The sequence below is a fragment of the Apodemus sylvaticus genome, chromosome 1, assembly GCF_947179515.1.
Source record: "Apodemus sylvaticus chromosome 1, mApoSyl1.1, whole genome shotgun sequence".
In the NCBI taxonomy this organism is placed as follows: domain Eukaryota; kingdom Metazoa; phylum Chordata; class Mammalia; order Rodentia; family Muridae; genus Apodemus; species Apodemus sylvaticus.
In genome coordinates, this window is record NC_067472.1 from 185,279,849 (window position 1) to 185,305,139 (window position 25,291).

The following is a 25,291-nucleotide window of genomic DNA, read 5'->3' on the forward strand; positions in this document are numbered from 1 at the left end:
AGACAGGGTTTCTCTGTATAGCCCTGGGGTGTCCTGGAACTCACTCTGTAGACCAGGCTGGCCTAGAACTCAGAAATCAGCCTGCCTCTGCCTCCCAGAGCACTGGGATTACAGGTGTGTGCCACCACCGCCCAGCAGGCTGCAAGATTTTAAGTTGAAGCTGAGATAACACTGCATAAACCAGATGGGGAACAAGAAGAGACCTTGTGCCCCACACAAGGACCAAGACACATGGCAACCTTTTGAATTATTTTATTCACATAGCTTGACATGATATACAGGCACTTCGGCCAGTGAGGTGGCACAGGCCACCGGCTCCTGCCTGAGTCAGTTGCCCGCCTTCAAGCCCTCTGGGGATTAGTGCTAGTAATGTCACACACAAAATGGGGAAGCTGGGATGGGGGATGGGAAGACAAGGGGGGTGGAATCCAAAGCTGTCCCGGGGCTTCAGACAGCAGCAGCCTGGGTTCCCTCAATCCTGGTGGAGCCTGGAGCTGCTGTTTCTGAAAATCCCACACTAGGCAGTCGGACCCTGAATCCACCTTCTTCCCGGTCCCTACTCCCACTCCGGGCCTTGGGGCTTAAGGACACCCTAGGAAAGCGGAATTTGGGTGACTTCTCCCCAACGGGGGACTTGGAGGTCGCCTCACCCTCCTGTCCCTTAGAGACTTTAGAAGGGGAAGCCAAGCCTACACGTGGCAAGCGGACCCTGACCCGCCCCCGGCGACCGGAAGCCCCTTCCCCACTGCCTTCCTCCTCCTCCTCAGGGCTGGGAGAGCCTTCTCCAGAGACCGGCTCACTTTGGCTGAAGCCCACCCGGGGTAGCCTGAGCTTAGGACTCTTAACCTTTTCTCCAGTTTCTGCGCCTTCCTTGGCCCTCGCCAGACCAAACAGGGGCAGCCGAACCTTGAGTTTGTGCCCGCCGTCGCCATCGCCCTCAGCCACCTGGTACTCAGCGTGGGTACTCACTGGTGACGTGAGTTCCACATCAGGCAATGAGATGTGGAAGGTGCGCTGGGCCTCGGGGCCCTGGGGCTCCGCGCCCTCTCCTCTGCTTCCTGTCCCCAGTGTGGGCAACTTCAGCTTTAAGCCTCCCTCACTCTTGGCTGCTTCACCAGGCTGGGCTTCGTGGCCCAGCCCCACATCCAGCTCTAGCTGAGGCACCGTCACTGTGGGCATCTTGAAGATGCCCTCACCCACTAACACATCACCACCCGCCGCCTGGGTTCCGGGAAGCTCCAGCATCACCTGTGGCACCTGCACCCTAGAGCCCGCTGTGCCCTCTGCAGAAGGGGCTGTGATCGCAGGGCCTGCCTCCCCAAAGCTCGCCAACTCCACCTGAGGCAAAGAGATACCCAGCGCGGACACCCTCTGCGCACCCTCCTGGCCCTCTGCAGCCACCTGCCTAGTGGGGGACTCCTGGAGGCCTGATGGCTTCCCTCCGCTGGTGGCCGTCTCTGGCTCCTGAGCTCCGGGTGTGACCAATTCCACCTCAGGGATCTTAAGCTGCCCGGCTACGGCCTCCAGTTTCCCCCCAGGGCTGACACGTCCATCCTGAATTTCTGCTTCCTTTCCTCGGGACAGCCCAAAAGATGGCATCTTCAGCTTGGGCATCTTCACCTTCCCATCCCAGCCCCAAGCCTTCCCCTCAAGCTCAGCCTCCCCCGCCACTAATACATCAGCCTCAGAGTCCCGGCCTTTCACCCCAAACTTGGGCAGAGCAAATCTGGACCCTTTAGGTTTGCTATCGGCCCCTGCTACTTCCGCCTTGCCTGGGGGCGGTTGAGCATCCAGGCTGAGCTGTGGGATGGACAGATCGAGGGCCGGCAGCAACCCCGCTTCCCCGGGGGCCTTCGCTTCAGCGTCAGGGCCTGCCCGAGCTTTGGGAAGCGAGATGGCAAACTTGGATACCTTCAGCTTGGCGGCTCGCCCCGACCCCTCCGCCTCTCCCTTGGCAGCTTTGGGCCCTGAAAGTCCGAATTTGGGCAGAGAGAACTTGGAAGTGGGCTTGACTTTCATCTCCACCATCTCTAGCTGCTCTTTCTCGACTTCAACTGTGGGCAGCTGAGGAGGGGCAATCTCCACAGAGGGCACACGGAAGCCCGCCTCTGCAACACCCGCTGCCACCCTGGGGCCCTCTGGCTTCTCCACTTTGCCCGAGACCGCTTCTTGGATTTGTCCCTCCAGGCCCAGGGCCCCAGGCAAGTCGATCTCCACAGAGGGTAGAGAGAGGGAAGGGACCCCAACACTGGTCACCTCAGCACGGGCCTCTGGCTGCAGACACGGAAGTGTCATGAGTTTGTCTGGAACCTCAATACCTGCCTCCCCAGGCTTACCCACTTTCCCCAACTTGGGCATGGTCATCTTGGGTAACTTGAAACTAACTTCAGTCCCTTCTGCCTGCTCCGCCCCCGCAGATTTCCTCTGCTCCTCAGGAGCCTTGGACAACTTCATCTGTGGCACCTTGGGAAGGTGCACCTCCGGGACCTGTGACACTTGGACTTCAGGCAGCCGAATGTCAGCCACTTTGGGCAGCTGCAGCTCTGGAAGGGGGACGTCAGGCACGGCCATCTCGGGCACTTTGGGGAACTTTATTTCTGGAAGCTTCATTTCAGGCAGCTTAAGGTCAGGCACTCTGGGCAGCTGAACTTCCGGGAGGTGAATGTCGGGCATGGTCATCTCAGGCATTTTAGGGAGTTTCATCTCCGGCACTTTGGGTAGCTGAACTTCCGGGAGGCGAACGTCAGGCACGGCCATCTCGGGCAGCTTTGGGAGCTTCACCTCAGACATTTTGGGTAGTTGCAGCTCCGGCAGGTGGACATCAGGCACGGCCATCTCGGGAACTTTCGGAAGCTTCATCTCTGGAACTTTCGGGAGCTGAACTTCTGGGAGTCGGACATCAGGCACGGCCATTTCAGGCACTTTCGGAAGCTTCATCTCTGGAACTTTCGGGAGCTGAACTTCTGGGAGTCGTACTTCAGGCACGGCCATCTCGGGCACCGTCGGGAGCTTCATCTCTGGGACTTTGATCTCAGGGACTTTGGGCAGCTGCACTTCCGGAAGGCGAACGTCGGGTACGACCATCTCAGGGATCTTTGGAAGTTTCATGTCTGACATTTTGGGCAGCTGTACCTCAGGGAGTTGCACATCTGGAATGGTCGCCTCGGGCGCTTTCGGGAGTTTGACCTCAGGAACCTTAGGGAGTTTTACTTCAGGCCCTTTGGGGGCCTTGACCTCAGGCCCACCGATGCCGAAAGAGGGCATCTTGAGGGTGGGTAGCTTCAGCTTGCTCTCAGCAACAGCCTCGGGGCCAGAGGGCCGGGGTTCCAGGAGAGAAAGCCCAAAGGTGGGCATTCGAAGCCTGGGACCCTTTGCTTTGGCCTCGGGGCTGCCCCTGACTACTTTGGCTTCAGTAGCTTCCTTCCCTCGAACCCCAAAACGGGGGAAACTTAGACGGGGCATCTTGAGGGCCACTTCAGGCACCTCCCCCGGGGCCTCCACCTCTGCACCTGGCAAAGCCAGGTCCACCCCCACAGACGGAGCTGCCACATCCAGGGTGGGGACTTTCACCACCGCGGCCCCGTCCTGGGTGTCCAGGCATGGCAGGGTGGGGAGGGTGGGGAGAGAGGGCAGGGTGGGGAGTTCCACTTGCGGAACCTGGATTCCTGTGGCTGGGGGCTCCACAGCCGGTGCAGCTGGGGCTCCCAGCCCCAGGGTGGGCAGGTGAAGGGCAAAGCCGCTGGCTGCCTCCGTTGATGGGGTCCCCTTGGGAACTGAGACCTGAGGGACCCCCGCCTCAGCACTAGGCAGCCGAGGCCCAACTAGCTCTATCTGAGGGGCTGTGAAGCCAGCTCCTGTGGCCGCCTCAGCCTCTGCCTTGGCCTTCCTCGGGGGAGGAGCAGCCGCCGCCATTCGGGCTACCTGGGCCTCTTCAGCTACTTCTCGGACACGTAGCCGAGGCAGCTGGAGACGCCGACGGACAGGGGCAGCTGGGATAGGTCCCTTGGCAGCCTCGGCTTTGAGACCCCGGCGCAGTCGGGAGAACTTAGGAAAAGAGAACTCGACGTCAACAGGGGCCAAATCTGCAGGGGTCCCCAGGGCCCCAGGCACCATCTTCTTCTTCTTCACAGGGGACAGACTCTGGATGTTCTGAGGAGAGAGGAGAGAGGCAGGAGGCTGTGGGACAGTGGGAGGCTGGGGGTAGACAGAAAATTAACCCACCTACTATACCAGGCTGGGAAAAGTTTTGGGGTAAGGTATACCCCAAAACACATCCACCTTCCTGCCTGTCACTTCACCCCAGGAAGGCAATGACAGTAATTCAGAATCTCAGAGTGGGCAGAGGGATGGCAATGGGAACCCCAAAATTCCAGGCCCTTATTCTGGAATTTCCCCAACATCCTTCTTATAGAAATGGGGAAACTGGGACCCTGAGAGGAAAAGAAACTTGGGTCACTCAGTAACCCAACAGCCATTAGGCTAGAATCTGGCCTTCCAGGACTCCATGACCCCTAATGAGCCCGGGGTGCATGTGGGATGGGTGAAACCCACCTGCTGATAGGTGCACCCCTTGACAGGAAAGGAGTTTAGGAGAGCGAATAAGGGGCAGAGGGCAAATTAGTGTTGGGTTAGTGACAAGACAGAGGGTCAAAATGGGCCACGGTGGCAGGGAGTAGGGTTTACGACGCAGTGACCGGGTCACTAGGGCTGTCCTGGACCGGGACCGGGCTTAGCACGCGTACCAGCTTGGCCACTTTGGCCCGCGGGCCCTTCATCTCGTATCCAGACACCGTCCCGGGCCGCAGTGCCAGGTCCCCGGTGGGCACGGTGCGCTTCAAGCAGAAGGAGACCTTGTAGGGCTCGGCGCATTGCAGCAGGCGAAGTGCATCCTCGTATTTGAAGTTCTCAAAGAACACACGGGCACTCAGCAGTTGGTCCCCTGCAAGCAAGGTGGAGGTGAGTTCTGGGGTGTCACCTGACTCCACCCACACTTGGGCCCGCCCACTTCCTAGGAGTTAGCCCAGAGAGGCCCAGTTCCAGATTTTGACCCTGCATAGCATAGGCTTCTCTGGCCTGAGAGGAAATTTCATAGGTTAGGGCTCTAAGAGCGAAAGTGGTCCCATTGGCTTTAGCCACGCCCCTTTCCGGAAGGAACCAATCCGCTCTCCTTTTCCATCATCATTCAAGTAGAGGGTCCCTTGTGAGATAAGAATCAAAAAGTAGCATCCTTGAGCACCCACCTGGGGTTCATGTAAGTGGGTTCACTACAGAGCCAAGGACGATGATCTTCACCCCTTCACCCTCTGCCTCCACCTCAAGTGCGCCCAGCTGTGGCTTAGGAAGTAGCTAACCCACATGCAGGTGCCTTACCCTCTGTGGATGGTGCCTTCCTCATCCTCTAGAGCTCATTCGAGTTCGCTGTTGAAACTGGAGATGTAGCTCTGCTACAGAGCACACTTGCCTAGTACAAAGGCTGTCCTGGGTTCAGTCTCCAGTACTACACATCCATATGACAGACACCCTGACAGAACCTTCAGTCCTTTGCCTAGACAGACACTCTGGCCTCAGTTTAACAGAGATCCACTGGCCTTTGCCCCCCAAGTGCTGGGATTAAAGAAGTGTGTTGCTACACTCTCCCCGCTGCTTTTTATGGATGTCTGGTGTGTACATGTGCTTTGTTTATGCGGATGCTCTCTGAGGCCAAAAGGAGACATCGCATACCTTATAGCCAGAATTACTAGTGGCCGTGAGCTACCTGACGTGGGCTCTGGAAACTGAACTCAGCACACTTAACCAAGGAACCATCTCTCCAGCCCCTGGCAATAGTCTTTATTGTGTCTGCTTTAATATTTATTTTATTTTTGGTTATCTGAGTGTGTGAGTGTGTGTGTACATATGTGTGTGTATTTGTGTGTGTGTTTATATGTGTGTATGAGTGTGTATGTGTGCACATGTTTGTATATGTGTGTGTGAGTATATGTGAGTGTGTGTTTGTTTTAGTGTGTATGTGTGTGTGAGTGTATGTGTATTTGTATGTGTGTATGTGTGTATGTGTGTATATGTGTGAGTGTATATGTGTGTTTATATGTGTGTATGTATGTGTGACTATATGTGTGTTTGTATGTGCGTATGTGTGTTTATATATGTGTGAGTGTGTATATGTGTATGTGTGTGTGTACTTGTGTGTGTGTGTGTATGCTGGCTCCCACAGAAACCAGAGAGAGCTTCAGATTTCCTGGAACTGGAGTTTCAGATAGTTGTGAGCTGCCCAACAAGGGTGTCAGAAACAAACTCTGGTCCTCTCTTCAGCCAGCGTCTTAACCGCTCAGCTATCTGTCCAGCCTTGTTTGTTTGTTTTTGCTTTCTAAGCTGGGTTTCCCTGTGTAGCTCAGGCTGCTCTCGATCTCTTTCTCACTATGACTCCAAGGCTGGCCTCAAACTCTCAGTCCTCAGCCTCAGCCTCCTGAGCACTAGGGTTATAGGACTGGGGAATTTTGTGAAGCTTAGTAAGATCACTATTTCTTTCTGGTTGTTTGTTTGTTTTGCTTTGTTTTTCCGAGACAGGGTTTCTCTGTGTAGCCCTGGCTGTCCTGGAACTCACTCTGTAGACCAGGTTGGCCTCGAACTCAGAAATCCACCTGCCTCTGCCTCCCAAGTGCTAGGATTAAAGGCATGTGCCACCACTACCCAGCTAAGATATCTATTTCTTTTATTTCTTTTTTTTTGGAGGGGGGGTTCAAAACAGGGTTTCTCTGTGTGGTCCTGGCTGCCCTGGAACTCATTCTGTAGATCAGGCTGGCCTGGAACTCAGAAATCCGCCTGCTTTTGCATCCCAAGTGCTGGGATCACAGGTGTGCGCCACCACGCCCAGCCTTTTTTTTTTTTTAAGATGTTTGTTGCAGTCAGCATAGATGGAAAAGGAATTGGAGATCTGAAGAACACCTTTTTTAAAAAGATTTATTTATTTATTATATGTAACTGTCTTCAGACACCCCAGAAGAGGGCAACAGATCTCATTATGGATGGTTGTGAGCCATCATGTGGTTGCTGGGATTTGAACTCAGGACCTTCAGTAAGAGCAGTCAGTGCTTTTAACCACTGAGCCATCTCTCCAGCCCAAGATGTCTATTTCTAACACCCACATTTATACTTCCATCTTTGAATGCTCCCCTCTACACTTATAACCCCCAATCTCTGCAGGGAAGTTTTTGAGTACTATCCACCCAAGTATTAAAACTGTGAATGTACAAATCTCATGTAAACATAATATTTGCACAAAACCTATATACATCCACCCTGCACTCCCTGTACTTAATGTGTATGTAAAATTTTGGAGTTTTATTATATTTTAGTGGTTGTTTGTTTGCTTGTTTTTTGTTTTTTGAGACAGGGTTTCTCTGTGTAGCCCTGGCTGTCCTGGAACTCACTCTGTAGACCAGGCTAGCCTCGAACTCAGAAATCCACCTGCCTCTGCCTCCCAAGTGCTGGGATTAAAGGCGTGCGCCACCACTGCCCGGAGGTTTTGTTTGTTTTTAATGTGTGAGCGAGCATTTTGCTCACATGCTCCTTCTGTGTGCCTGGTGCCATAGAAGTCAGAAGAGGGCACTGGATCCCCTGGGACTGGAGTCACAGACTCACTGTGAACTACCATGTGGCCATGAGGAATAAAACCTGGGTCCAAGCCGGGTTTAGTCCCAGCACTTGGGAGGCAGAGGCAGGCAGATTTCTGAGTTCGAGGCCAGCCTGGTCTACAGAGTGAGTTCCAGGACAGGCAGGGCTATACAGAGAAGCCCTGTCTCAAAAGAAAAAGACTCCTCCTCCTCCTCCTCATCATCATCATCATCATCCTCCTCCTCCTCCTCATCATCATCATCTGGGTCCTCTGGAAGAGTAACCAACACTCTTCAAATGCTGAGCCATCTCTTCAGGCTAACCTTTTTTAATATGCCTACTAGACTAATATTCTGCCACTAAGCCACACCCCAGGGCTCTCACTTAGGAACTCGAAGCAAGCACTCTGCACTGAGTCAGAACCACCGTCCTCTGGTCTGTTTGAGACAGGATGTTGCTAAGTTGCCCGACTGAGGCAGACCCTGAACTTTCCATTCTCCTGCTTTGGACACTTACATAATTTGTTGGTTGGTTTGTTTGAGACAAAATCTCCCTGTGTGGCCCAGGTTAGCCTTAAACCCACGATTCTCCTGCCCCAGCCTCCCCAGGGCTGCCAGGATGAAAGGCCCGCCCCACCATCTCCAAATTACCCATGATACAATGTAAAGCCTATATAAACAGTTTGTTCCTTTGATTGTAAGATTCGTTCTCACGCTGTGCGCTGTGCGTTTGAGTACTCTGCTTCCTTGCATGCAGAGCCCCGAGGAGGACACATGACCCCTGTAAGGGGCAGTTGTGAGCCACAGTGTGGGTGCTGGGACCTGAACCCTGGTTCTCTGCATGACTAGCAATGCTCTTAACGGCAGAGCCATATCTCTAGCTCCTTAGGGAATAATGAAAGAAGAAAGTTCAGACATGTTCAGTATGGGCACTCCCCCCCACCACCCCCGGGACACACACGCACAAATATTTTCAGTCTCCGATGGGCTGAATCCTCAAACGCAGAATTCAGAGATGTGAAGGGTAGACTGTCTACCCCCCCAGGTGCCCTTCCACACCTCCAGTCAGTGTGCAAGAGACAGCTCTGATTTACAACGTTTGCTGGGTCTGATGGTGCCTGCCTGCCATCCCAACCCTGAGGCTGGAGCAGGAGGAATCTACGGCTTGCCTGGACCACAGAGGGAGACTTTGTCTCAAGAAATTACAATAAAGAGCCAGGCAGTGGTGGCGCATGCCTTTAATCCTAGCACTTGGAAGGCAGAGGCAGGCAGATTTCTGAGTTCGAGGCCAGCCTGGTCTACAGAGTGAGTTCCAGGACAGCCAGGGCTACACAGAGAAACCCTGTCTCAGAAAAAAAAGAAGTCATAGTCCTTATGAGCCCTTCAAAGCCGCCTCCCGCTATTCTGTAAGCTTCGTAAGTGCAGGGACCTTTCTGTGTTCTGTTCGCCATGGTAAAGCAATCAGATGCTTGTAAATATTGCTATGGAGCAGGGATGTACTTCATTGCTAGAGTGCTTGCCTAGAGCTGGGAGCACAGTGTATAGAGCACTTGTCTAGCAAGTCCAAAGAGCCCTGGGTTCCATCCCCAGTATGACAAAATTGAACGCATACATTTAAAAAAATAAATAATTAAAAAAAGAGTAATTGCTATGTGCAATACATAAGTCGGTTTAAGAAATCCATATTTCTTAAAAACATTTTTCATTTAATTAAGCGCCTCTCTCCATCTCAAGTTAACTCCACCCCTTTTCCCCTGTCCCAATAACACATTAATTAGCACTTACATAGTGCTTACTTACTGTGTGACACTTATCTGTTTGCTGTTTTCAAAACCTGACTCATTTAAGCTACATAATAACCCCATGAGATCAGTGCTAATTATTCCCATTTAAAGATGAAAATATGGAGACACAGAAATATCACGAGGGTTCTGGGAGTCCAACACAGACAATGAACTGGCCCTAAATAATCATAGTGCCAGCTGGGCATGGTCACACAGGCCTGTCATCCCAGCTGCCCCGGAGGCTGAGGCAGAAGGATCAAAAGTTCAGGACCAAGGGCTGGCAAGATGGGCTCAGCAGTTAAGAATGCTCCCTGTTCTTCAGAAGGATCTATCGCCCACTTGGCGGCGCACAGGGGATTCCGAGCCCTCTTCTGCCTCCAGGGGTACAACAGATACATGGCACACAGACATAGTTGGTGGCAAAACATCCATACAAATAAAATAATAAAATAATTATTTTTTAAGTCTAAACCTAGCCAGGGTTACACAGAAAATTCAAGGCCAATTCGAACAACTTAGACATGGAATTTTAAAAAGGGATTTGAAAGATGGGCATGGGGGTGCATGCCTGTATTCTAGCATTTGGAAGATGGAGTAAGTTCACCCTCAACTGTACAGCGAGTTCGACGCGGGCCTGGGCTCCTTTCCGAGCCCCCAAAACAATGAATGATATATAATTCGGTGGTAGAACAAGCGCCTGGCATGCTTGAGGAGCTAGATTTAGAAGAACAGGGAAAGCCTCACCACAACCCCTTAACCCCGCCTCTTAGTAAATAAGCACAACTTCAGTTTCATCCTGCCAGGACTCTAGGCAGATACCGAACCACACCCCTGCAGGTCAACCCTGACCCACCACGCCACGCCCCCGCCAGGCCCCCGCCAGGCCCGGGACCAAAAGCAGATTCCTAACTCCGCCTCCACAGGCCAGCATCGCCACGCCCTCCTACGCCACGCCTCCAGCGCGATGGCCAAGGGAGATAATTAACTCCGCCCCCATAGACCGGCTCCGCCTTGCCACATCCAGACCACGCCTACCTTCCTGCAAACTGAGGCTCTTTGCTGCCGGCGAGTCCTCTCGCAGCTCGCGGACGAAGATTCCTTCTTTGCCGCCGCCTGCTACGTTGAAGCCGCTGACCCCGGTCTGTGCCTCGGTCTCCACGATAATCTCCACCAACTCTGCTCGTCTCAGCTCCTGCGAGGGACAGCAAGGAGTCACCATGGAGCTCCAAGACGGCAACTCGCCCTGAGATCGCCATGGCGTTCCTTCTCTAGGGCTCGCGCTGTGGTTAAAAACTCTCCCTTCCCGGTCGCACTCTGGGAGGGTCGGGGTCCGGAAAAGCAAGGGGCGGGGCTGGGCTGGAAGAAGAGGTGATGAATAGGCGGGGCAAGAGCTTGGGGCAGGACTCGAAGTGCCAAATTAAGTGATTTCGAAAAGCTTACAGGGCTGTGGTGGCACACGCCTTTAATCCCAGCACTTGGGAGGCAGAGGCAGGTGGATTTCTGAGTTCGAGGCCAGCCTGGTCTACAGAGTGAGTTCCAGGACAGCCAGGGCTACACAGAGAAACCCTGTCTCGAAAAACAAAAAAAAAAAAAAACAAACAAAAAAAAAAAAAGAAAGAAAGAAAGAAAAGCTTATTAATTGTCCTTTCTTCCTTCTTTTCCTTTTATTTTTGAGACAGGGACACCTGTAACCCAGAACACCTTAGAAAGCCTCGAATACACAGAGATCCTCCTTCAAGTACTGGGATTAAAGTCATAAGACAAAATACCAATTCCAGTATCCATATTCTAAAGACCAGGTGGGGCTTTAATAACTACACAAGAAGCCTAAGGATTTACCCCAGTGGTAGAACTCTTGCCTAGCACGCACGAGGTTCTGAATTCCATTCCCAGCACAAAACTAAAGAAACCAAAACATTTCTATAAAATATTCGACTTGATAATAGTTACTCCTCCAGAACACAGGCATGCTTCTGATAAAGGGAGGCAGCCCTTAAGCCATGCGGGATGGAAGAATGGGGTCTTGCCCTCCGTGGGCTTGACTGTGTGAGAATGCTGTCTCGAGCTCTCTAACTCCAAGACATGCATACCTCCTCCGGGAAAGGGACTCCAGTGAAGGGGGGTGCGTGGGTAATGAATGTGACCGAAGCAGAAGTGGCATCCGTGGTATTTGCTGGCCCTGGCTCTGAAACATGCTAGAGGGTTCGCATCTGCTTCCCAGAAGGGGAAGCGAGAGGTCTCATTCTGTCTAGGAAACCACACGCTTTTGTGGGGCACCTTGCACTTCTGGGCCTGTTGCCTCACTGCAACGTTGGGCGGCGTGAAAGGAACGTCTGGCTCTGAACTGAGACCTGAACAGGCATGGATGGGCTTGGGTGAGTGCAAGCCCTGCGACCAGCCAGGAGGAGCTTGGAGAGGGAAAATCAGGCCTAGACTAGATGCCAGGATTACTGCAGTGGCCCCAAGGCACTAGAGCAGGGGAATGTGGGACATTAGTTGTGTGCGTGTGTGTGTGTGTGTGTGTGTGGGGGGGGTGCTTCTTGAAACGGTATGGCCCTTCCTCTCCCCTCTGGGCAACATCTTGTGTCTCCCCGTGTTTTTTGGGAAGTCACAGGAAGGCCGTAAAGCCTACAAAGATAAAGTGACTTAGCTAATGCCTCAAAGCACATTCAACAGCCAAGCCTTGCCTTAGGTATTCCACCCCAGGACGCTATAGGCCACGACCCCCTTGCCTGCCACCCTCAGCCTTAAGGAGGCTTCTTTGTAAGTAGAGCCACCCAGTACTTATAGTAGTACTCAGTAGAAGAGGTTAAAACTGCTAACATCAGTCTGGAAAGAGGGCTCAGCGGGTAACCTGATTGCTCTTCCAGAGGTCCTGAGTTCAAATCCTAGCAACCACATGATGAGTATGTGTGTGTGTGTGTGTGTGTATATATATATATATATATATATATATATATATCCCAGCACCCACATGGTGGCTCACAACCATCCGTAAAGAGATCTAACTTGCCCTCTTCTGTTGTCTGAAGACAGCTACAGTGTACTTACATATAATAAATAAATAAATAAATCTTAAAAAAAATTTCTTCAATACAATAAAAAAAAAAAAAAAAAAAAAAACCAGCCGGGCACACACCTTTAATCCCAGCACTTGGGAGGCAGAGGCAGGCAGATTTCTGAGTTCGAGGCCAGCCTAGTCTACAGCGTGAGTTCCAGGATAGCCAGGGCTATACAGAGAAACCCTGTCTAGAAAACAAAAACAAAAACAAACAAACAAACAAAAAAACACATGCTAACATCGAATTTGAAAGCGACGGCTGTGACTGGAGGTGTTCTCTTGGTCCCAGACTGTGCAGATGTCCACAAAGTGAACCGTCCATGTGCCCAGAGATGGGGACCACTGCCCCGTCTCCCCAGCGGGGAAGCTGAGGCTCCCAGAAGTTAGGTCACCTGCCTAGGGCTGCACACAGCAGTCACGTGGGCTCAGTGGGTACAGTACTTGCTGCCAAGCTTGATGATCCGAGTGCAGTCTTCTGGAAGCTACATGTAGAGGAAAAGACCCGGTCCCTAAAATTAATTCCTTGACATCCACACACATATAACATACATAATAAAATTAATGGAAACAAACTTTTAAAAGAAAAAAAAAGAAAGAAAAAGAAAAGGAACCCCGGGGCTGGAGAGATGGCTCAGGGGTCAAGAGGACTGGCTGCTTTTCCAGAGGATTTGTTTCAGTCTCCAGCACCCACATGGGGGTTCAAACTCTCCAGAGATCTGACATATTTCTCTGATCTCCACTGACACCAAGCATGTGTGCGTCACCACTGCCCAGCTCCCAAATAATTTTAAAATAAATTAAAAAAGACCTGGGTGTGATAGCACAGTCTTTTAATCCTAGCTCTTCGGAGGCAGAGGCAGGTGGATCTCTGTGAGTTTGAAGTCAGTCTGGTATTCATAGTGAGTTTCAGGACACCCAGAGCCTTAAGACCCTGTCTTGAAAAAAACAAATAAACAAACAAAAAACAAAAACAAAAAATTCAACAGAAATATTTTATCAGAAAAGACTAGTATAACCAGGCATGGGTGCATGCTTATGATCCTGGCACTGGTCGGGCAATGATGGCGCACACCTTTGATCCCAGCACTTGGGAGGCAGAGGCAGGCAAATCTCTGAGTTTGAAACCAGCCTGGTCTACAGAGTAAGTTCCAGGACAGCCAGGGCTACACAGTGAAACCCTATCTCAAAAAAAAAAAACAAAATAAATTTAAAAATAAATAAAAAATAAAAAATTACTCTAGCACTTGTGCTCAAGGGGCTGAGGCAGAGGGACTACTGTGAGTTAGAGGCCAACCTGGAATACAGAATAAGACCCTGAGTCAAAACACCCCACTACGGAGAAGAGCTGAGAACGTGCGAAGTCACTGTGAAGGACCTGGAGACCCACAAGGCGAATCCAGTCCTTTACTGCTTTGTGTGCAGCCCTAGGCAGGTGACCTAACTTCTGGGAGCCTCAGCTTCCCCGCTGGGGAGACGGGGCAGTGGTCCCCATCTCTGGGCACATGGACGGTTCACTTTGTGGACATATGCACAGTCTGGGACCAAGAGAACACCTCCAGTCACAGTGGGTTTCACCATCCTCCTCCTCCTCCTCCTCCTCCTCCTCCTCATCATCATCATCATCATCATCAGTACTGAGGCTTGAATCCACGGCCTTGTGCATACTAGGGTATTCTACCCCCAGTGACACTTTTTTTTAATCTTTTTGAGACAGGGCCTTACTAAATTGCCCAAGTTGACCTTGAGCTTGAAAGCTAAGATGACAGTCTTGAGCCACCACACTCATCTGTAGCCCCATGTTGTGCTGAGCATTTGACATATGTTCATTTCTCCCTCACATTTACTATTTCCAGCTTAGGGCGGGGGGGATCCCAAGGCCCAGAGAAGCCGGAACATGCCTTCTTGGCACCGTAACCTGCGGACACCCACCTCAGCGCTGCGGCTCCTGGCCTCCATAGCTCTGCAGGGAGTCACCTGGGTCTCAGGCTCCTGTTTCCTCTCCTCCTTCTGCTGTAGGACTAGCTTTAGCTCCTCATGGAGCAGCTGCCGCTGAGCCTGGGGACACAAGATGGAGGCTTGAGGCAAGGAGGGATTGTGGGGTAGAGACGACGGGGCTCGCAGGAGAAGTCTGGTGCAAGGGCGGCGGCATCAGGCGGATGGAGAGTGGGGCCCCTCACCGCTTCCTGAGTGATGGTCTTTTCTCCTGACTGGAGCCCTGCTCGGGGTGCCGCACAGCTGTAGGCGGGAATCTCACTCTTCCTTTGAGGTCTTGCTGCCTGCCAAGGAGAGACAAAGGGCATGGGAGCGTCAGTCAGGCCTGGGGGAGGTAGAGAGGAGTATGTGGGACCAGCCGGCTCTCACCTGAGGGTCACTTCCGGCTCCCTGGGCCTCCTGGGTCTGGGGCTCTGGGAAGAACAACACACAGTAGGATTACCTCCTGTCCTTTGGTAGACCTGAGAGCCCGACCCTGTGCTGGTTCTGACGGCTCTTTGTGCTCAAGTGCCTTATGGTTATTTCCAGACCAGCCTGGAGTACGTAGTGAGACACTGTCTCAAAAGCCTGGACGTGGGCTCGAGAGGTAGCACAGTGGTTAGGAGCACTGACTGCTCTTCCAGAGGTCCTGAGTTCAAATCCCAGCAACCACATGGTGGCTCACACCCATCCCTAGCAAAATCTGACTCCCTCTTCTAGAGTATCTGAAGACAGCTACAGTGTACTTACATATAAATAAATTGTGATCCCATCACGTCTGGTTTATTCTGTGCTAGGGAGTCAATCCCAGGGCTTCGTGCATGCGAAGCTACCATTTTACCATTTTACCTGCTGATCTACATTCCCAGTCCTTGCTTTGAGTTTGAGACGGGGTCTTAGAACTTGTTAGCCTCAAATTCTCTATGTAGCTGAAGATGACTTTGAACTATTGGTCCCCCTCCCCAATTTCAGCCTCCCAAATACTGGGGTTACAGGCATATGTCACCATTTTTTAGTTTACCAGACAGCTACTTTACTGAAAATAGGCCGTCTCTGAGAAGCCAAGCAAGTCTGCTTCCATGTGGCTCACACAACCCCAGAAGGAGGCACAGAGAAGCAGGCCGTCTCCAGCCAGGCCCTCCTGGGGACATGGAGGAGGGGACTGTCTCTGAGCTTGGCCCTGACCTGGCGTGCCAGCCCGCCAACCCCTGCCATACAGGAAAGGTCAGGCGCATGTGGCACATTCCCTCACACAATGGCCCATCTACTGTGCCAGTCACATTCTGCCCCTGCCCACCCGCCCACCCGCCCACTGCCATACAATGGCCCTTCATAGTTCACCCCTGGAGCAAAGGAGCTCAGTTGGGAGAGTGCTTACCTAGCATGCACAAAGGCCCTGGGTTCAATTCCCAGCACTACCTAAAACAGGCATGGTGGCACGCAACTATAATCCCAGCATTTGACAGGTAGAGGATCAAACAATTCAAGGTCATCCTTAGCTCCCTAGGCCAACTGCACAAAATGGGCCTATGCAGCAGAACAACCTTAAGCTAAACTAGACAACCCTCTGGACACATACACACATGCTGTAATCACACAGCCCCGCCACCACCACTACCACCACCCGCCCCCCACTGGCCCCCAGTGTCTGAAGGCTCCTGTCAGCAACTCCTAGGAATCCTGGATTGTATGTCTAAGCCCAGCTTCCCTTGTGCTCCTGCACATAAGCTGAAGGAAGAACTCTCCTAAGATGGCTTCTCTGTGACCCAGGCCCTGTGAAGGCAACCACAGACGTGCTAGTTGTCACAGGGGCAGAGATCAAGGCTCACTGAGATGAGAAGTCTCCTGTCCAGAGTCACACAGCCAGGATGAGGCAGAGTACAGACCTGTGTCTTTGACCTCTGTTCTAGACCTAAATTGGAATGGCAAGGCCTAATTGCAGAGCTACTGGGAGAGAGTTGAGGGGAGCAAGAGGGGTCAAATTAAATGAATTCCTGTCAGTGCCAGGGCTGGCCATGGGACCCTATTTTGCTGATAAGTAATGAAAAGTTAAGGACAGACTGTTGTAAACTGGGTGTGGTCAGAGACTCCTGTAATCAAATCGGATTATGAGTTAAAATTTTGCCTGAGTTCAAAAATAGTGAAAAAAATACAAAACTGTCTGTACTAGGGGATCTGGCACCTTCAAACATACATGCAGGCAAAACATTAATGCACATAAAATAAAAATAAATAATTTTTTTTTTTTTTTACAAAAGGACAGTCAATAAGGTCTGTGGGGAACCTCGGTGGAGAACCTTGACCTGACAGTAGTGGCAGGTGCCCAGGAGGTTGGTGAAGGGCACATTCTTGCTGTGGGCCCAGGCAACGAGGCAACACCTAGAACCTGACTCAGGAAACCTAGGCAGGACACGGGCAACACAGTGTCCCCTCTTCATCCCTCCCCTGGGAACAGCTGCCCAGCCCAGGTTATATTTAGGCCTCTGAGCCCTTCCTGAGCCACATGCCCAGCTCCTGGGCAGGGGTGGGGGCAGCTTCCGAAGGAAATGTCCCCTCTGCAGACACTCTTTGTTCTCAAACCTGCCCGTCCCACTAGGTAAGGAAGTGGGGGGCAGGCTTCCGGGGAGTCCCTGGTTTATGTCACAGGAAGAGGGAATGAGGTTCTTCTGTTGAATTGTGGCCAGGCAGAACTTTCTGGATGTCGACAGCTCATTTCTTGAGACACTACCCTAGCATACGCCTGAAATTCACACAACCTTTTCTAGGACCCTGTTTCTAAAACACATTTATTATGTGTTAAGGTCTGGAAATATAATGTCTTAGGCAGGCGGTGGTGACACACGCCTTTAATCCCAGCCTTCAGGAGGCAAGAAGCAGGCAGATCTCTGAGTTTGAGGTCACCTTGGTCTATAGAACAGTTCCAGGATATCCAGAGCTACACAGAGAAACCCTGTCTCGGAAAAGCAAAACAAAACAAAAACAACAACAACAAAACAGAAACTTAATGTCTTTTTATTAATGGTGGGCATTGAACCCAGGAGCTCACAGTTGCTGGCCAAACGCACTGCCCCTGAGATACTTCTGATCCCTCTACTTTATTTGGTTATGGGGGGGGGGTAACAAAGTCTCATGTACCCCAGGCTGGCCTCCCTGCTGAGGATGACCTTGAACCTTTGAGCCTCTTCATCTGCCTCCCTGCCTAGTGCTGGTATTATAGGCTCAACCACAGCAGGTTCATGGGATGCTGGACATCAAGTCCTTGGCCTCTCCCACGCTGGGCAAAGCACGCTACCCACTGGTCTGTGTTCTCTAACATATCCCAGCCTTCTTTCCCCCTTTCATTTTAAGGCACAGTCACATTAAGTTGCCTAGAACAGCCCTGAGTTGGCTCGGCAGGCTAGCGCCATCAGACCCAGATCTACTTGTCTGGTTTTGGTGCCATTCGAACCCTTAGTGTGGCTCAGAGGTAAATGTTATCATCTGGGCCTTTCTCTCTGTTCTTCTGGCTCTCTGCCTTCAGGAGCTGCTGTCTGCCATGTGTGTGAAGTCTGCACACTCAAAGCCTTGACTTCCCTAAGCCATTGATGATCTGCTGCCCTCAGCAATGCCCAGCTCAGCCCGGCCCCCGGACACGATCTGAGGCCATGCAGTGAGGCTAAGAGGAGGCGCTTAGCCTCCTGTGGTCCTGAGGTGGGCCGCCTCTGTGCTTCTTCAGTCTGAGTACATGGGGGGGGGGACTTCTATTTGGGGCCTCAGTTTTTTGTTTTTGTTTTTTTAACAGTAAGAAATATGTACCGAATAAAAGTCCTTCACTGGCATGGTGCCAGCTTGTAATCCCAACCCTTGGGAAGCTGAGGTCAGAGGATTGTAAGTTGGAGGCCAGCCTGGAGTCTGTCTTCAACACACACACACACACACACACACACACACCAGCAGGTACTTTGATTATTCCTCATTTATGGTAAGTGTTCAGTTAGTTTAAACTAATTTCTGGCAGCATCAGAGTGAGGAGAGAGGGGCTATGCATCTGTTTCTCTCTCTTTTTTTATTTTTATTTTTCTGAGACAGGGTTTTCTTGTATAGCCCTGGCTATCCTGGAACTCACTCTGTAGACCAGGCTAGCCCTCAAACTTAGAAATCCGCCTGCCCCTGCCTCCAGAGTGATATTAAAGGTGAACACTGCCTACCACTGCCCAGCGCATCTGTTTCTCAGAGTCAGCCATCTTTGCAGATTTGAGACAAAGTTTTCTGGTTGTGCAGGCTGGCTTCACACTCCCTGCATAGCTGAGGGTGACCTTGAACTCTTGATCTTTCTGCCTCTCCACCTCCGTTATGTTGGGGTTACAGGCATGACCCATCCCGCCTGCCTTCCATACCCAGCCTTTGTACCACAGCAGCTGCCCCCTACCCCCCCCCCCAGTTTTGGCTACAGAAAAAGTAGCCAAAAGGGAACATTAAGTTGAGGCACCAACTAAGTTTTGAGTCCTGTCTCCTACAATGGGACCAATGCTCACTCTTCAGCATCCACTCTCAAAGACCAAGAGCCCTCTGCCAGCTATGCAAAGGGGCCTCCATCTGCCCATCTTACAGATGGGAAAGTGAAGGCAAAGGTGCAGCCTGAAGCTGCCCAGGCAGGTATAGTTGGGCACACGTAAAATGCCAGAACTCGTGAGACTAAAATCAGAGGCTTTCCAGGAACCTAAAACCAGTCTGGGATATATCGAAAGAATCTGAGACTGTGTCTCCAAAAACACTAAAGGAAGGGTCTCCAGAAAAAGTAGACTGGATAGATAGAGCCTCGCCTCGCCTTGTCGCGCATGCGTGTGGCCCTGGATTCCACTTCCAGCAGCACATACGCTCAGTATGGCATGTAACTCAGCATGGCTGTACATGCCTGTGATCCTGGCACTCGGGAGGTGAAAGCAGAGGCCAAGACGTTCAAAGTTGTATTCAGCGACATAAATCAGAGCCCAGCCTGGGCCACGAGAGAGCAAAGCCCCCCCTCTCCGAAATGGGAGCATAGAATTTGAACCCAGAGCCCGGCTCTGAAGCCCATGAATTTAACTCCTCTGTTAATCTCCCTTCCCAGACCTCCCAGAACTCTAGGTTGTGTTCCCAGACTTGCTCAGCCCAGTCCACTCCAGAGTGGCCAGCTGATGAGTTCTTACCGGTGGGCCTCCAGACACCTCCAGAGCTCCTTGATCCGTCTGTTTAGCCCCAGCCTTGGGCTGGGAGGGAAAAGGAATGGGAAGGAGGGGGCAGAGGGGGGACCCTGGCCATTGGCTGTCCTGCTGTGATGTCACCCAAAGGGTGGGTGGTGGGGACAAACATCCCCTTCTCTGCACTGCATCCATCTGCAGGGGGGTGGGGATCTGGAAACAGGAACCTCTCCCTTGCCAGAGTCCAGACCTCCACCCCAGCCTTGGTTCAAGAATTTGCATACCACCCCCATTCGAATACTCAGCACCCCACCCCCATCATCTCTGGGCTCCTGGACCCAGGCCTAGCCCACAGAGTCCCTGAGACTCTCAAGACAACCTCTTATACTGTCTCCTTGAGAATTTGGGTTCAAATCCCAGCTCAGGCACTCCTGGCTATGGGCACTTCAGCAATCACAGGGCATCACTGGGTCTCAGTTTCTTTGTCTTTGAAATAGGAGTAGTCAGAATGCTTACCTCTCATGGTGGCGCATGCCTGTAATCCCAGCACTTGGGAGGCAGAGGCAGGTGGATTTCTGAGTTCGAGGCCAGCCTGGTCTACAGAGTGAGTTCCAGGACAGCCAGGGCTATACAGAGAAACCCTGTCTCGAAAAACAAACAAACAAACAAACAAAAAAACAACAAAAAACCAAAAAACCAAAAAAAAAAAAAAAAACCAAAAAAATAATGCTTACCTCTCGAAGGTTATAATGGAGTCACGAGTTTTACAATATATGGTGGGGCCAGTGAGATGCTCAGCAGATGAACGCCTTTACCATTAAGCCCGAGGACCTGAATTCAGTCCTTGGGCACCCATGTGATGGGAAGTGAGAGCCAACTAACTCATGTGGACTTACACACACGTGCGCGCGCGCGTACACACACACACACACACACACACACACGTGTACATGCACACACACACTCTCACACAGATATCCACACAGGCACACACGAGTGTACACATACATGCACATACCTGCCCAAGTGCACACATATATGCACATATACACACAAACATGCATGTACATATCCTATGATACACACAACAAATAAATGTAGTTGAAAAAAAAGACTAAGGCAGGGACAGGAGAGAGGCCTCAGCAGCTGAGCCCAGTTGTGGCTCCCATTCCCACCCCGGGTGACTTACAATCATTAGTAACTTCAGCTCTGGCCGCAGCAGGTGTCTATCCGCACTCTCGTGTCTACACGCACACACTATTACACATAATTAAAAATAATAAAAACAAATCTTTGAAAAATAAAGACAAAAGCAGGCCAGGAGGTGGGGGCATGCACCTTTAACCCCAGCACTCAGGAGGCAGAGTCAGGCAGATCTCTGTGAGTTCAAGGCCAACCTGGTCTACAGAGCTAGTTCCAGAGCAGCCTCGGCTACTTGATGAAACCCTGTCTTAGAAACAAACAAGCAAATAAACAGACACACCAAAACCATTCATAAAAGTACATAAATAAATGGCGAAAGGGACAAATTACCCTTTTGTTTTGTTGGCAATAAGGTTTCTCTGTGTAGCCCTGGCTGTCTTGGGACACCTTTGGCTATACTGAATATGAGGCCAGGCTCATGGGATAATGTCTCAAAGACACAAGAAGCAACAGCAACAAAAATGAGAGGATTGAATAGGCCTCTCCTGAGGGCGAGCCGGGCTTTGAACCTTGGCTGGGTATGATAAAACTCCTGTTAATTGTTCAACAAAACCACTGTCACTGACACTCACTGGATCCACGGTCTGCAGTGCTTCGCCTCTGCCTCAGGGAGGGCAGTTATGTTGAATTCATAACTACCCAAGAGAGAGGTACTGAGGCTGACCTCCAACCTCGCTTCAGCCAGATCCCAAAGATGCCTTGCTCCCTCTGGCCTTCCAGTTCACAGATATGGAGACTGGAGAAGGGACGGTAACTTTCACAAGATCACACGGCAAGCAACTGTATCATACACTTAAAGCCTGTCCTGCCCAACTTTCAAACTAATGTCTCAAGGTGTTCCCACTCCACTGACCCCCCCAGCCCAGCCCCCAGCCTGCCCTGACTCACCAGACCCCGGGGAGCGGCAGAGGAAACACAGATACCCCCACATGCCTCTGTCACCCACAAGGCCGCTGCCTCAGATGCTCTCAGCTTTCTGAGCTAAGGCCTAGAGCTGGGGCCAGGCTGAGGCTGGGGGATTACCCCCAAAGCTATAGTCAGCAGCTTCTGCTCTATTGTCCATCCAGGACCAAGGGCTGCACGCTGGTCCCTCACACTGGCTTGGGTGGCCTCTCTGAAGACCCTCCTGTCACCCCATATTGAGGGATCTGGACCTTTTGCTGAGGGTCAGGAACAGGGTGGCAGGACCCTAGCATGCTGGGGCCGCCCCCTTCCTCTGTGAAATGCCCCCTGCCCACTCTGAGCCACCAGGGAAGGCTGGAATGTGCTGAGCTCCAGGAAATGCCTTCCAGCTCTGGCAGGCACCAAGCAATAGGGTGTGGCCAGAACAGAGCCAGCGCCATCCTGGAAATAAGCGGTGTGGCTGCTATGGAGCAGGAGAACCTCACCTAACTGTACTGCTCTGTCGTGTGTCCGTAGAAACACTGTGCATTTATTCATCTGAGAAGCACTCAGAGACTTATGGTCCCAGCATTTAGAAGGTGAAGGCAGGAGAGTAGATGTGGAGTTCAAGATCATCTGCAGCTATATTCCCAGTTTAAGGTCAGCCTAGGCTACATGAAACCTTGTCTCAAAAACCGCAACAACAAACGCAATAACAACAAACAAAAGTGAAAGAAATTAGGACATGATCTCCCTTCCATTGCTCAAAAACTGGAGCTCCCCTCCTGCTGGGACAGGGCGACATTGTGTAGCCCTGGCTGTCCTGGAACTTAATATTTACACCAGTATGGCCTCGAACTCAGATACTCATCAGCCTTTGCTTTTGGCGCTGGAAATAAAGGAGTTGGCCACTGTAGTGGCTCTTCCTGGTTGTCAACTTGACTATATCTGGAATGAACTACAATCCAGAATCGGAAGGCACATCTGTGATCCTAATCTGGAGGCTGAGAGATAAGAGTTTCTGACCTGGATCTTGGTTTGGAGATCTTGAGGCACAGTGGCTATGAATCCCAGAAGATTAAGACAGACCTCTGAGTTCAAGGTCATCTGGGACAAAGCAAGTCCCAGATCCAGGCATGGTGGCATACACCTTTAATCTGGGCCATACCTTCTGCTGGAGACCTACATAAGGACATTGGAAGAAGGAAGATTCTCTTTCTTCTTCGCCTGTGTGCCTTACAGGACTGAGCAACTGCTAGATCCTTGGACTTCCATCCACAGCTGCTGCTGACCATTGTTGGAAGTTGGACTACAAACTGTAAGTCACCAACAAATTCCCTTACTATATAGAGACCATGCCCAGTTTTATCATTTCCCTCAAGTTTGTTTTCCTTTTGGTTTCTCAAGACAGGGTTTTAAGCCTGCGAGTAGGGCTGGAGAGATGGCTCAGTGGTTAAGAGCACTGACTGCTCTTCCAGAGTTCCTGAGTTCAATTCCCAGCAACCACATGGTGGCTCACAACCTTCTGTAATGGGATCTTATGCCCTCTTCTGGTGTGTCTGAAGAAAGTGATATTCACATATATAAAATAAATAAATTTCTTAAAAAAAATACTGTATTCATTATGTATACAACACTGCCTGCATGTATGCCTTCAGGGCAGAAGAGGGCATCGGATCCCATTACAGATGGTTGTGAGCCACCATGAGGTTGCTGGGAATTGAACTCAGGAACTCTGGAAGAGCAGCCAGTGCTCTTAACCTCCGAGCCATCTCTCTAGCACTCTCCTCACAAATTTTTAAAGATGTGTATTTACTATTATTAGATGTACTCTGTGGGGTGTACGTGCATGTGTCCATGCACCACAATGTTCGTGTGTAAGTCAAAGTTCAACATTCAGAAGTAGGTTCTCTTCTACTGCAGATTTGAGGGACTAGACTCAGGTCAGCAGGATTGATGGGACATGCTTTTACTTGTTGAACCATCTCAACAGATCATCCTTTCTCAGGCTCAGACAATGGCATTTAGTTTTTCTTAGTGTGTAAATGAGGCTGGCCTTGAAACCAAGACCTTCCTGTCTCTGCCTCTGAAGTTCTGGGGTGATGGGCAAGGGTGTGCAACTTGCCTGCCACCACCCCCCCCCCCATGACAATGAGGACAGAATCTAGGCCCTTAAATAAGACAGGCAGGTGGCAATCTATCACTGAGCCTCCCTCACTGGGAGATCCCAGGCTCTACCACTGAGCCATGCCCCCAGTCCCTCACTGGGGGATTGTAGGCAGGGGCTCTACCTCTGAGCCACACCCCCAGACCCTCCCTGGGGGATTCTAGGCAGGGGCTCTACCACTGAGCCATGCCCCAGCCCCTCCCTGGGGGATTCTAGGCAGGGGCTCTACCACTGAGCCACGCCCCCAGTCCCTCACTGGTGGATTCTAGGCAGGGGCTCTACCACTGAGCCACGCCCCAGCCCCTCCCTGGGGGATTCTAGGCAGGGGCTCTACCACTGAGCCTCGCCCCCAGTCCCTCACTGGGGGATTCTAGGCAGGGGCTCTACCACTGAGCCACGCCCCAGCCCCTCACTGGGGGATTGTAGGCAGGGGCTCTACCACTGAGCCACGCCCCAGCCCCTCTCTGGGGGATTGTAGGCAGGGGCTCTACCACTGAGCCACGCCCCCAGACCCTCCCTGGGGGATTGTAGGCAGGGGCTCTACCACTGAGCCAAGCCCCAGCCCCTCCCTGGGGGATTCTAGGCAGGGGCTCTAACCCTGAGCCACACACTCCCAGCACTCCTCTGCTGAGTCCTTCTCCTAATTCTTGGCATTCTGTCTTTTTTTTTTTTCTTCTTCTTCTTTTTTTTGGGGGGGGGGGTTCGAGACAGGGTTTCTCTGTAAAGCCCTGGCTGTCCTGGAACTCACTCTGTAGACCAGGCTGGCCTCAAACTCAGAAATCCACCTACCTCTGTCTCCCAAGTGCTGGGATTAAAGGTGTGCACCACCACTGCCTGGCAGCATTCTGTCTTTAACTAATACAAACGTTGCTAATGGTGAGTTCAGTCACTCTTCTTATAGCTCTAGCACTGTAGAGACTAGGGCAGGCGAATCACTTGGCCAAGTCCAGGGGTTAGACACCAATCTGAGCATCAGAGCAAGATCCTATCTCAACAATGACGAATTAAATAAAACAAAGCAAGCTACAACAAAAAGATTTGGTGCCTGGACCAGCAAGATGGCTCAGCAGGTAAGGGCTTTGACTTTGTTTTGATCCCCAGGGCCCTTAGGGTTGGAGGCAAGAATCTTTTCGAGCTGCCCTCTGACATCCACAGATGCACTGTGACACATATACACCCTCCAAAATAAGTAAGTAAATGCCACAGAAGAAAAAGACTTAGTGGCAGCTGTCATTTTTGTTGTTGGTTGGTTTTCTGAGATAGGGTCTCTGTTAGCTTAGGCTTTCCTAGAATTCACTATGTAGCCCAGGCTAGCCTCAAGTCCACAGCAATCCTCCTGCTTCAGCTTTCAAAGAGCAAATTCTGCAACTACAACCAAGAGCCACCCTATCTAGATGTTTACCTGGTTCTGAGTAAGGGGTGAGGACTTTGCTCTGTAGCTCAGGCTAGCTTTG

General features: G+C 51.4%; 1 protein-coding gene across 1 annotated transcript; it reads right to left on the bottom strand.

Moving 5' to 3' along the window:
• Positions 1 to 238: 238 nt before the first annotated feature.
• Positions 239 to 14,876, bottom strand: Prx (periaxin). Its single transcript, XM_052168214.1, has 6 exons — positions 14,817 to 14,876; positions 14,633 to 14,731; positions 14,385 to 14,510; positions 10,430 to 10,586; positions 4,743 to 4,939; positions 239 to 4,149 (listed from the first exon to the last, which is right to left on the bottom strand). The coding sequence occupies exons 3-6, from the start codon at positions 14,409 to 14,411 to the stop codon at positions 448 to 450; spliced, it is 4,083 nt and encodes a 1,360-aa protein (XP_052024174.1). The 5' UTR covers positions 14,412 to 14,510; positions 14,633 to 14,731; positions 14,817 to 14,876; the 3' UTR covers positions 239 to 447.
• Between the last annotated feature and the right edge of the window lie 10,415 nt (positions 14,877 to 25,291).